Source organism: Onychomys torridus, chromosome 8 (assembly GCF_903995425.1).
Source record: "Onychomys torridus chromosome 8, mOncTor1.1, whole genome shotgun sequence".
NCBI lineage: Eukaryota > Metazoa > Chordata > Mammalia > Rodentia > Cricetidae > Onychomys > Onychomys torridus.
This window is the reverse complement of record NC_050450.1, coordinates 48,807,233-48,820,440: the sequence shown is the minus strand read 5'-3', so window position 1 is coordinate 48,820,440 and position 13,208 is coordinate 48,807,233. Positions and strand designations below refer to the sequence as shown.

The following is a 13,208-nucleotide window of genomic DNA, read 5'->3' as shown; positions in this document are numbered from 1 at the left end:
CCCCCCCACATACCTACAATAAATTAGTGTAATCATAAACACCTATTGCACTTCTGTTTGGCTACTATGCCAACTAAGTGACAAGTGACAGACTTTGAGCTTCTTGGGAAGAGCAGCTGGTTCCCACTCTTGTGAAAGAGAAATTTGGATTGTAATATACAAATCTCTTTAGCAAACCATTTATGTCCATTCACAGTATCTTTGAAAGTTTTGCAGTTTGTATTTTATAACTTTCGCTGTTTATATCTCAAGTATGAAGGTATATGATGCTAAAGTTGGAACCTCAGGCCTTATACATGCTAGGCAAGTGCTCTGCCCCTGACTTACACTCCAGCCCTATTATCCTGAATTTAAAAAATAAAAAAAATATAGGAGGGAGCATGTGTAGGTTGAAGACTTGACTCAGATCACAGACTATGGAATTTCATCAGTTCTAAACTACTCACAGACTTGTGAAAATGTCTTTCAAAATCTTTGCTTGAGTGGGAAGGAAATAATGGCAGTTTCAACTATGCGTGATATTATATGGAATGCTCCCCTGCTCAAAGGCTGTAGCATGGGGGCTTGAGGTGATAAACTCCAGGCTAATGTCGGCTTTGTGTGCTTGGTTTTCTAGGATCCTATGGCAACCGTGGTCGAGGTCAGGTCTAAGCCAAAGAGCAAGTGGAGGCCTCAAGCCTTGGACACTGTGGTATGTTCCAGATAGGTTGTTCCTGCTGTTCCATGCTCTAAGGAACAGTTACTTCCTCTTGTTGGGGCTACAGTTTTGCATGGACTATGGCCTAGTAGAAGGAAGGAATATCATTCAAATCTCAAGGCCACACAGAAAAGCACTCAGAAGACCTGAGTTAGCTCAGCCTCTTAATACATAAGGTTTTAAAACCAAAAGAGGAACACAAGTGATCAATAATGCAATCTTTATATAATCACATAATTTTGATGTCTTACTGGTTTATTTATTTTGATTTTTTTTTTTTTTTTGAGATGAGGCCTCTAAGATCTGCCTGCCTCTGCCTCCTGAGTGTGGGATTCAAGTCATGCAGCACCATGCCCTGCCTTTGTCAGATGTCAATAGAAAAGAACAGCTTACAGTATTAGAAAGCCTCAAAGGATGTTTTTCCGTGCCTAGTGGAAATTTCTGAGAGTTGAGTCATGTTTTCTTAAGTGTGGTTCTCATATCGCCTTTATTAGCCTCATTCTCCTGTCAGATTACTTATTAAAAATGCAGATTTTAATAGCAGTGGGAGCACTTGTCTGTGATCCTAGCTATCAAGGAAGCCAATGCTAGCTAAGGCTAGCCCATGCTACATACAAAGCTCTTGTCTTAAAAAAAAAAAAAAAAAAATACCATCTGGGGCCAGGCAATGGTGATGAATGCCTTTAATCCCAGCACTAGGGAGGCAGAGGCAGGCATATTTCTGTGAGTTCAAGGCCAGCCTGGTCTACAGAGTGAGTTCCAGGACAGCCAGGGCTACACAGAGAAACCATATTAAGAAAGAGGGAGGGAGGGAGGGAGGGAGGGAGGAGATCAACATCAACACACTATCTGGGCATGGTGCTATAAACTTGCCAACTCCTTGGGTGAGTATCACCTGCCACATTATCGTGAAGAACCACTCACTGGCTTCCTTAGGAAGATGTGATGGATGCCTGTGGTCATAGCATTTGCAAGGTAGAGGCAGGAGAGTCAGGAGTTAAAGGACAGCTTGGAGTATGTGATATACTGTTTCAAACCAAAGAGGAAAATATTTATTTATTTATTTATTTATTTTATGTTTTTGTAGTTTTTTGAAACAAGTTTTATTATGTAGCCATGGCAGGTCTGGAACTCACATAACCTATATCTCACAGAGATCTGCCCATCTCTGAGTCCCAAGCACCACCACACTCTTTTTTGTGTTCCCTTGTTTAATTGGTTGTTTTGTTGTGGTGGTGGTGGTGGTTCTTGTTACAAGTACATTGTAAACAAATAGAACCCTACCAGTTGTGATCTGCCTGGCCGACCACTCCCAGGAGTCCTCTTCCTTTGGGCAGTTTCCCCTCTTGGCATGATGGCTGTAGCTGAGGTGACAGGGCCAGACCTGCCTGAAGGTGAATTAGGCGCTTGTGGTGAGCTCTAGCTCACCAGCTTCATCCTTCTATCTCTGTGGACAGGAGCTGGAGAAGCTGGCTTCCCGGAAATTGAGAATAAATGCTAAAGAAACAATGAGGATTGCAGAAAAGCTCTATACACAAGGGTAAGTGTAAGAGCTCACAGAGCAATCTGAAACCACCCCTCCCCTGCCCTTCATGCTAGGAACTTAATCCAGGGCTTGCACACAGTAGGTAAGCATACTACCAATATGCTAAATCCTACTCTTGGCCCCTCAGCCATGAGAAGATGAAAGGTGGGTTGTCCAAACTGAGTGTTGTAAGTATAAAATGCATAGTAGATTTTAAAGATGTATGTGAAAATAAAACACAAAACATTCAAATTTCTTTCTTTCTTTAACACTAAGGATTAAATTTAGGTCATCCCTCACAAATGCTAGAATGCTAGACACTCTACCACTGAGCCATGTCAACAGTTCTGTTGGGTTATGTTGTTTCTTGTTTTGTTTTTTGTTTTGTTTTGTTTTTATTCATTTTTATTTTATGCATATGAATGTTTTGCTTGTAAGTATGTCTGTGTACCACATTTGTGCCTAGTGCCAAAAGAGGCCAGAAGAAGGAATTAGATCCCCTGGAATCAGAATTACAGATAGACATGAGCTTCCTTGTGGGTGCTGGGAATTGAACCCAGGTCTTCTGGAGGAATAGTCAGTGCTCTGAGACATCTTTCCAACACTTGGGCAACATTATTCTTAATATGCTTTAAGAAGCTGTAGAGGGCTGGACAGGTGGATTGGTAGTTAAGAACACTAGCTACTCTAACAGAAGACCCAAGTTTGATTCCCAGTACCCACTTGGTGGTTCAAACCATCTATAACTCCAATTCCGGAGGATCTGACTCCCTCATCTGACCTCCAAGGGCCCCAGACATGTACCTGTTACACATACATACACGCAGACAAAACATAAGTAAGCCTAAAAAAATCTTTTAAGCCAGGCTGTGGTGGTGCAGGCCTTTAATCCCAGCACTCTGGAGGCAGAGCCAGGTGGATCTCTGTGAGTTCGAGGCCAGCCTGGTCTACAGAGTGAGATCCAGGAAAGGCACAAAGCTTCACAGAGAAACCCTGTCTCGAAAAACCAAAAGAAATTATAGAAGAATGTGCTACTGGAACAGTGAAGTCCATTGAGGCTCACACTACCCAGGGTCCTTGTGTCAGACTGACTGTTAAGAGGGGCCAGTGGTATGCCCAGATCATAAGGAACTGCAGAGTCTTAGGCCTTCATCCTACATTATGCTTCTGCTTTCTTGTCTGTATGTTTCCAGGGTGATCTAGCAGGAAATCCCAATGCTTTTCACCCCTTAAGGGGCCTTATCTCCAACTACCAGGTTAGGTAGTTTACAGTTACATTGGCAGCAGTGTCAGGTAGGTGGCTACAACTTCCAGTGGTTACAAACCAATGAAAAGACCTAATCATGTCCTTTGGTGTACCTTTCTTTTAGGTACATCAGCTATCCCCGAACAGAAACAAACATCTTCCCCAAAGACTTAAACCTGGTTGCCTTGGTAGAACAGCAGACCCTGGACCCACACTGGGGAGGATTTGCTCAGAACATTCTAGAGCGAGGTGGCCCCTCTCCACGAAATGGGAACAAATCTGATCAAGCTCACCCTCCCATTCACCCCACCAAATACACCAGTGGCTTGCAGGTTAGTTTCTCCATGTGTGAATCCTGCTGGGGCACAGTGCGGGTACAGGGTGGGTGGTAAGGCTGGGCTTTGCTCTGTGGGCTTTGGGTTTTGGAAACAGTGATACCAAAATGTCTGTCTTTTCAAGAGGGAGCCTTCAGTGAATCTGTTTTTGTTTTAAATTTTTCCAACCTTTGTATTAAGACAGGATCTCACTATGTAGACCAGGCTGACCTCAAGCTCAGAGATCCAACTGTCTCTACTCCCCAAGTGCTGGGATTAAAAGTGTGTGCCACCATACCTGGTCTTAGTTGTTTTTATTACATTTTATCCATTGTGGGGGAGGGGCACATGCCACAGCATATGTGTGGAGGTCAGAATTCATTTAGAGGAAGTAACAGGAGATCTACACAAATAGCTATGTGTTTATATGTATATTATACGTTTACTGTTTTAAAATTATAACATTTGGGCTAGGGAGATGGAATGGGTAAATGATCCCTAAAAGAGGAATTGTGGCTGGGTGGTGGTGGTGGTGGTGCTCACTTTTAATCCCAGCTCTTGGGGGGCAGAGGCGGGTAGATCTGAGTTCAAGGCCAACCTGATCTACAGAGTGAGTTCCAGGACAACCAGGGCTACACAGAGAAACTTTGTCTCAAAAAAGGGAGGAGGTTATATATATATATGAGTATCTCCTAGGGTTTTTTAGTAGGTGAGCCTCACTAAATCTTGCTTACCTGACTGATGGAATATTACCCCCCACAAATCACTGCTTGAGTGCATGCATGAAGGTAGCCTAAAGCTACCGTGTCTGGTGCTGCCTGTCTCTATTCAGAAAGTATCTTGCTAACTCCTTATTATTTTACCTCATTTCTGTTTATGTGAGGCTCATATCAGAGAATCCGTTGCTTACCTTTGCCTGTTTAGGGTTGTGACTTATACCTTTGATCCTGATACTCAGGGGCAGAGGCAAGCAGATTTCTGAGTTCTAGGATAAGCAGAACTCCATAAGGAGACCCTATGTCAAAAAAACAAAAAAACAAAAAAACAAAAAAAAACCCTACAAGACTGTAGCTTCCCAAGGACTCTCAGTGTTGCTGTGCTTGAGGAGTCCCGTGTTCTGTGCAGACTTCCGGCTCATAGTGGCAGAAACGAAGTTGAAACTCCAGTGGTACTGTGCTCTTGGAGACATCCTATTCTGACAGGAGTTTCATGCTCTTTCTTTTCTCAGGGAGATGAACGGCGACTATATGAGTTCATCGTTCGCCATTTCCTGGCTTGCTGCTCCCAGGATGCCCAGGGGCAAGAGACTACCGTAGAAATTGACATTGCTCAGGAACGCTTCGTAGCCCACGGCCTTGTGATTCTGGCCCGTAACTACCTGGATGTGTACCCCTATGATCACTGGAGTGACAAGGTGATAAGGGGTGGGCCTCACCCAGGGAGGGCAGAGTTGTGCTTCAGCCTTGTGTTGCCTGGTGAAGCAGGCCTGAACTCAGTGATGGCAAACATCTGAACTCCACACCTGCTCCTCCTGTAGCTCCTCCCTGTCTATGAGCAAGGCTTCTGCTTTCAGCCCAGCACTGTGGAGATGGTGGATGGGGAGACCAGCCCACCACAGCTGCTTACCGAGGCCGACCTCATTGCCCTCATGGAGAAGCATGGTATCGGTCAGTATCTGCTATGGGGAGCTCATGGCTCCTGGGCATGTTGTAGGCCAGGCATGACCTCCTCTCAGGGAAGGCATTATATTCCTTTCCCCGATTCTACAGTTTAAGTGAAGGGCTGGAGTGTAGTGAAATGGCAGAGCACTTGGCTTCCATACACGAGGCCCTGATTCTATCCCAAACCCTAACTTACAAAGAAAAAAACATTGACAGCAAACCAGCAAAGGTTAACAACTTACCTAAGCTCAGCAAATTAATATCTGATACAAATAACCCCATGGCTAATGTGCTTTTTTAATTTGTTTTTGCAGTACTAGAGTCTTGTGCAAGCTAGGCAAGCACTGTGACACTGAGCCTGGGGACCCCAGTCCTCCCAGTGCTCTTGAACCCCACACTGCACCATGTGTGTAATGATACAGTGTTTATTATAACTCAAGAGTCAGTTGAGGGCATCTTATGTCCTTTGGATTGGTTGTTCATTTTGATTAAAAACAAATAACTCAACTAGGCGATGGTGGCGCACACCTTTAATCCCAGCACTCTGAGTTCGAAGCCAGCCTGGTACAGAGTGAGTTCCAGGTTAGCCAGGGCAATACAGAGAAACCCTGTCTGAGAAAAAAAAGAACAAGTAACTCAAGTGCTGAGGCAAGAAGATGGCAAGTTCCAAGGCTAGACTGGCAATTTAGGAAGCCCCTGCCTCAAAATTAAAAAGGAGTAGCATGGGCCTGTAATCCCAGCATTTAGGAGAAGGGTTTAAATGAGAAGTTGTGAGGCTGGTATTGACAATTCTGATGGGCCCTTGCGTGTTAGGAGGGAGGAGAGTCAGGGTGGCCTGCGAGATTACTAGTGTAAGTCAGATGTGAAGAAGAGATCTTACCTGCGAAACTGCCCAGGCAAAAGAGGTAAATGAGGTGCCCACAGGCTGTGCTGGTGCTGCTGCCTGTGTCACCTCAGAACAATGGGGACTGGAGATGGGCATGGTGGCAAACACCTGCAACTCTAGTAGTTGGGATGTAGGAGCATTCATAGTTCAAAGACAGCCTTGGCTGCATAGCAAGTTCAAAGCCAGTTGGGGCTATACTAGACCATGTCAATGATAATAATGATGATGATAAGGAAATGCTTTCTAGGTACTGATGCAACTCATGCAGAACACATTGAAACCATCAAAGCCCGGATGTATGTGGGACTCACCTCAGACAAGCGGTTCCTCCCTGGGCACCTGGGCATGGGACTTGTGGAAGGTAAAACAGGAGAGGGGTTGTGGTGGACGGTGGGGAGGCCAAGGTATCCAAGTTCCTGCTGGTGGTGTTGACCTCCCAGCTCTGCTCTTTCCCTGCAGGTTACGATTCCATGGGTTATGAGATGTCCAAGCCTGACCTCCGTGCCGAGCTGGAAGCTGATCTCAAGCTGATCTGTGAGGGCAGGAAGGATAAGTTTCAGGTTCTAAGGCAGCAAGTGCAGAAATACAAGCAGGTTTTCATTGAAGCAGTGGCTAAGGCAAAGAAGTGAGTGCCAGACCCTGATCCCCCATCCAAGTGGTCCTGTAGCTCCCAGCCATGCCATAGAGGGCTGGAGCCCCTGGGGAGGTTCGACAGGATGAGGTGATACAGGCCTCACTGGTTCATATTCACCAGTTGCCCTGTAAGAGGGGGGCTAGCTCCACAGTGCTGTCCCTTGGATTTCCCCTCTGAGTTTAGTTTATTCCTTTCTAGAGAAACTGTCTAATAGTTCTGAGCCATTCTCTGCTTTTGATTCTACCTTTAAATCAGCTAATCCAAGTTCTAGTGTGGAATCCATTCATTCTCTGGAGCATTTGGAGTGGCCAGTTAGTGAACAGAGTATATGTTTTGTTAGAAATAATATGTTTTCAAGCTAAGGATGGTGGCTTCTGCATGTCATCTTAGCACTTGAGTGGTTGAGGCAGGAAGATTACCTGGATTACAAAATGACACCCGGTTTCAAAAAAAAAAAAAGGAAAAGGAAGAAATAATATTTTCTATCCCCGATGCTATGATGATCATCAGCATACAAAAATATTTAGTTTAATTTCCTATGACACTTGGACTCTAGGATGATAATGTCTTTGTTTGCCAGTCACCTGGCTGATGGAAAGCACCTGTTGAGCCACAAGCTAGGATTAGTTCCCAGAGGAGACTTTGGTAAGGCTAGAGGGTTAGTACTTTCAGCGACTCTAGGGTGGTACTGAAGGTTAAATTGGTCACCCTGGCTCATGGTTTACCAGTTGTGTTTAAGTATTGAAGACATCATAAAGGCTGTGTGTTATGCTTTCAAATACAGTAGTATTTCCAGTACAGGTAGTACCTGGAAAATGGTGTACCCAAGGAAAGCATGGCAGTACAACCTCACTTGTGCACCTTGCCCTTTGCATGTCTCCTGTCTGGCTGTTCTGAGCTATATAAGCCACCCAGTGAATCAGACCATGGGAAAGGCCCATTTATAGTCAGGAGCACAGGTCACATCCTGAAATCTGTAACTAGTGTCTGAAAGGGGACAGTGCTGATCTCATTCTTTGGGGTCTGACTCACTCCAGGTAGTGCATGACTGATTTGAATTAGGATACCCAGCTAGTATCCACTGGGCAACTGCTTGGTGTGTAGGGATGATATTCTATATGGATATTATATGGATGGCAGGAAATACCGGTTTGTATGATGTAGGATATAGATATGATAAGATAAAAAGGTAAATTATTGAATCTACTTTTAAAGAGCAACATGTTTGAAATGTTTTACAATGCTATGGATTTAGTTTATTAATACAAATTTAAAGTTAATTTTGTTATATTGTATGTATATTTCTACTCTTGTTTAAGGTATTATGTTTGTGCAGCTCATTTAAATTGTAATGGGTAATTAAGAAATACAGATTAATAATTAGTTTTCTATGATGGTCAAACTTATGGTCATGTTAAGTTTTCTAGGTATACATACATATAATTCAATTAGGTAGATAATCTCCAAACACTTCAAAGACCCACAGAATATGGCATTTAAAATGTTTTAAAAACTTAGACTTGGGTGGGTCAGTGGTGGCACATGCCTTTAATTCCAGCACTCGGGAGGCAGAAGCAGGCGGATCTCTGTGAGTTTGAGGCCAGTCTGGGCTACAGAGTGAGTTCCAGGAAAGGTGTAAAGCTACACAGAAAAACCCTGTCTCCAAAAACAAACAAACAAACAAACAAACAAACAAAAACCAAAAAACTTAGCCTTTCTTGGACAATGAGACACGTCTGCTCATCCTGGCTGCACCGATTAACTTCATAGAGAAAGATGGGCATCGAAGACACTCCATAGGGAGTTTTTCTTCTTCTTGGCAAAAATAGCTATTTGGGCAAGAAGCTGTTCTTGCCTGGACTGCTTGACAAAATGTTGTGTCGACTGGACATGCAGGACCCACAAGAAGGTGACCACTGAACTTTGCAACGCAAAATGGCCCTTCAGGTTCCTGCTTTGCAGAAAAAAATGCCAGACATTCTTCAGGACACAGAGAAAAATGAGAGACCCTAGGCCTATGGGCTGAAAATGGAAGCCCCAACATTACAGAAGAACTTTAGGTGACTGTTCAGGCAGCCAGCTGTCTCTATCATTCTAGATTTTTGGAAGTTGCTTACAATGCACTTCCTGTTTACTTAAGTAATATTATATCCTTCTGAGGTCTTTGATGTAGTTGAAAACTAGATAGTTATAATTTTCCTTGGTTATTATAAAAGGTAAATTAGATATAAAACTTTAGACTCACAAATATAGGATAAAATATTTTCTTTAATTTTACAAAATACAAATAGCCTAGATATTGTAACTGTAATTCTTGCTTGATATATGTAATTTTACTAGGTTAAAGTTGAGACCTTTTATTTAGACAGAAAAGGGGAAATGATGGGGGAATGTTTCTGTACATTGCTCTGATTGGTTGATAAAGCCATTTGGCCTATGGCAAGGCAGCTTAGAGGCAGGCAGGAAATTCAAAGAAAGAGACAGGAAGAAGGTGGGAGGAGATACCAGCCTGCTGTCCAGGGAACAGCATGTAATGGAACACATGGCAACATATAGGTTAACAGAAATGGGCTGAGTTTAAGTGTAAGAGATAGTCAGTTGTAAGCCTGAGCTAATGGCTGAGAAGTTTTAATTAATAGAAGTCTCTGTGTGTTTACTTGAGTTTGAGTGGCTGCAGACTGGGCAGGACACAGGAAAACTTTCAGCTACAAGTTGGGGCTTTTTTCTTTCTTTTATTTGTGTGTGTGTCTGTCATGTCTGTCTGTGTCTGTGTGTGCATGTGCACGTGCATGTGGGGTATATGTGTGCTGTGAGTATTAGTGTATACATGCCAAGGCAAATGTAAGCAGGTCAGAGGACAATTTTTAGAGGACAGTTCTCTTCTTAAACTGTGGGTGTTTGGGAATCAAACTCAGGTTGTCAGGCTTGCAAGTTTACCCACTGGACCTCTGTGCCAGCCCCAGTGTGTTTTTCTGATCTTTGGCAGGAATATAGATGGACATTGCTAAATTTGTACAATTTGTGTCTGCCTAGTGCTAGAGCATCATGCTAAGAACCTGGAGCCAGGGGCTGTATCTCGTCTCTGCCCTCTGGTTTCTATATTGGCCTGTGGCTCCCTGACTAACTGGTTCTAGTCTCCTCTGTATTAGAGATACCTAGAATGCTATAAAGGCTTTTAGTGAAACTGGTTTGTATATCTGCTTTTTTTTTCAGATTGGATGAGGCCTTATCTCAGTATTTAGGAGAAGGAGCAGATTTGGCCCAGCAAGAAGAGATCTACCCAGCCATGCCAGAGCCTGTCCGAAAGTGCCCACAGTGCAACAAGGATATGGTTCTTAAGACCAAGAAGAGTGGTGGGTTAGTACCTGGCTCCCTCTTACCTCTATTTACCCAGTATATGCTGGGCTGACCAGCTAGCTCTCAAAGGCCCTGTCAGTCTACATCCATATCATTATTTGGAGGCAGGCCTGTTGTTGGGGGACACTGAGCAAGATGATGGAATTGTGAGGGTAGAAGGTACCATCTGGGTGCCAAGTGCTACAGGAATTTATATTCCATTAAAACAAGGGAGAGTGGATTGATGGCTCAGCAGTTATGAGCACTGGATGCTCTTGCAAAGGACCCAGGTTTGGTTCCTAGCACCTATAGGCATTTCACAACCATCTATGACTCTAGTTCCAAGGGATCTGATGCCTTCTTCTGACCTCTGAGGGCATCAGGCATATAAAATAAGATAATCGGCTGGGCAGTGGTCACGCACGACTTTAATCCCAGCACTTGGGAGGCAGAGCCAGGCGGATCTCTGTGAGTTCGAGGCCAGCAAAGGCACAAAACTACACAGAGAAACCCTGTCTCCAAAAACCAAAAAAAACAAACAAAAAAAAAAAAAACAACAAAGATAATCCACCACTGCTGCCAACCCCACACAGACACCCACACCACTTGCATAAGGTCCATGTCTACTTCACATTGCTGCACTGAGGGTGGGATGTGTGTGTGTCCACTTGTCTGTATGTGCACCACGAGCATGCAGATCCAGAAGAGGGTTTGGATCTCCTAGAATTGGAGTTACAGGTGGTTGTGAGCTGTCCATTTTGAATGCTGGGAACTGAACCTGGGTCCTCTGCAAGAATGGGTAGTGTTCTTAGCCGTGGAGCCACCTCTCTAGCTCCAGGGGTTGTTGTTGTTTGTCTATTTTCATTTTTGTTATCTGAAGTGTAGGAGTAGAACCCAGGGTCTCATACATTGTGCAGCTTTCTACTAGCTACCCCTAACCCAGAATTGGTTTCTGTTTTGTTTGTTTTTCTTTGAGCCAGAGTCTTTTTTATGTAGCCTAAGCTAACCTTGAACTCTAAATCCTCCTGCTTCACTTTCCCAAGTGCTTGGACAGTAAGGGCTACACAGAGAAATCCTGTCTCAAAAAACAAAGCAACAAAAAAATTTCCTTCTCTGAGCCCAGTATGCATATATTCCACAAAACAACAAAACAGACCAGGCTGGCCTAGAACTCACAGAGGTCCTCATAAGAGTGACAATTTTTAAAGAGGCAAGACTAAAAACACAATACTGTGTGTATGCACAGGGTACTACATACATGGCTTCACCTTAGTCAGTGGTGTTTTTTGTTTTTATTTTTGAAACAGGGTCTCTTTCACTAGGTAGCACAAAGTAGCCTGAAACTCACTATGTAGCCTAGGCCTGCCTCACCCTTGCTAAGTCTTCCTCAGCTTCCCAGGTTTGTTTCCTGGGGAAACACCACACCTAGTCACTAGTGGTATAGGTCTAAGCAGATTCAGCAATAGCTGCATAGCTCACACACACCACCGCCTCCCGACACACACCCAGGTTTCTTTGTGTAACCTAGGCTATCCTGGAACTTGCTCTGTAGACCAGTGTCTTAGTTAGGGTTTTTATTGCTGTGAAGAGACACCATGACCACGGCATCTCTTATAAAGGAAAACATTTAATTGAGGGAGCAGCTGCATTTTTCTAGGCACATAAGAAGCATGCAAGAAGAGTTTTCTTAGGGTAGATGTGATGGGACACAACTTTAATCCCAGCACTCAGGAGACAGAGACAGGTCTCTATGATCAGGCTAACTTGGTCTATAGAGCAAGTTCCAGGCCAGCAAGGGCTACACAGTGAGACCCTGTCTCAGAAAACCAAGAAAATAAAAGAGCCAGGTGGTGGTGGTACACGCCTTTAATCTCAGCATTTGGGAGGCAGAGCCAGGCGGATCTCTGTGAGTTCAAGACCAGCCTGGTCTACAGAGCGAGATCCAGGACAGGCACCAAAACGACACAGAGAAACTGTCTTGAAAAACAAACAAACAAACAAAAAACAAAAAGAAAAGAATGATCTTCCTGGCAGATGGATGTAAGCAGTGTGCCTTTTGAATTCCTGGATTTGATCTGTCCACTCTGCTCTCCAGGTTCTACCTTAGCTGCACAGGGTTCCCAGAATGTCGGTCAGCTGTGTGGTTTCCTGACTCGGTGCTGGAGGCCAGCAGGGACAGCAGTGTGTGCTCCATTTGTCAGCCACCCACTGTGTACAGGTGAGCTGGGTGCCTGGGGCGTGCACTGCAGAACTCTCCTGTCCTCTCACTGGAACCCAGGCAGGAGTGTCCAGGGCAGTGTTCTCACCTGTGGTCCTAACCCCTTTGACGAACCTCTGTCACCAAACATGTTTACAGTACCATTCATAATAGCAGCAAATTACAGCTATGAAGTAGCAAGGAAAATAATGTTATGGTCGGGGTCCCCACAGCGTGAGGACCTGTGTTAAAGGGTCGCAGCATTAGGAAGGTTGAGAACCGCTGCTCTAGGGAGTGCTCTTCTCCGCTTGTCTCAGTGGCAGCCCCAGTAGCTGACTGGTCTAGTTCTGCTGTGCTCTGTGGAACTCACACAGAGACCTGCCTGCCTCTGCCTCCTGAGTGCTGGCATCAAAGGCATGTGCCACCAGGCTGGAGAGATGGCTCAGAGGTTAAGAGCATAGGTTGCTCTTCTAGAGGTCCAGAGTTCAATTCCTAGCAGCCACATGGTGGCTCACAACCATCTAGAATGAGATCTGATGCCCTCTTCTGGTGTGTAGGCATGCATGTATACAGAACACTGTATACATAATAAATAAATAAATAAATAAATAAATAAATAAATAAATCTTTTTTTAAAAAGATGACATGTGCCACCATGCCCAGCTTGGCACATGCATTTCTTTTATTTGTTTTTTTCAAGACAGGGTTTCTC

At 44.2% G+C, this 13,208-nt stretch overlaps 1 protein-coding gene across 2 annotated transcripts in view; it reads left to right on the top strand.

Annotated features, from left to right (window-relative positions):
* The window catches only part of Top3a (DNA topoisomerase III alpha), a 43,807-nt gene that overhangs the window by 26,619 nt on the left and 3,980 nt on the right, over positions 1 to 13,208 (top strand). For both annotated transcript variants that reach the window (XM_036194872.1, XM_036194871.1), the window contains exons 9-17: positions 617 to 691; positions 2,155 to 2,237; positions 3,593 to 3,800; positions 5,011 to 5,196; positions 5,320 to 5,449; positions 6,577 to 6,690; positions 6,789 to 6,954; positions 10,177 to 10,320; positions 12,395 to 12,517. In XM_036194872.1, the coding sequence (XP_036050765.1) occupies positions 617 to 691; positions 2,155 to 2,237; positions 3,593 to 3,800; positions 5,011 to 5,196; positions 5,320 to 5,449; positions 6,577 to 6,690; positions 6,789 to 6,954; positions 10,177 to 10,320; positions 12,395 to 12,517 (1,229 nt within the window). The remainder of the gene's footprint in view (positions 1 to 616; positions 692 to 2,154; positions 2,238 to 3,592; positions 3,801 to 5,010; positions 5,197 to 5,319; positions 5,450 to 6,576; positions 6,691 to 6,788; positions 6,955 to 10,176; positions 10,321 to 12,394; positions 12,518 to 13,208) is intronic.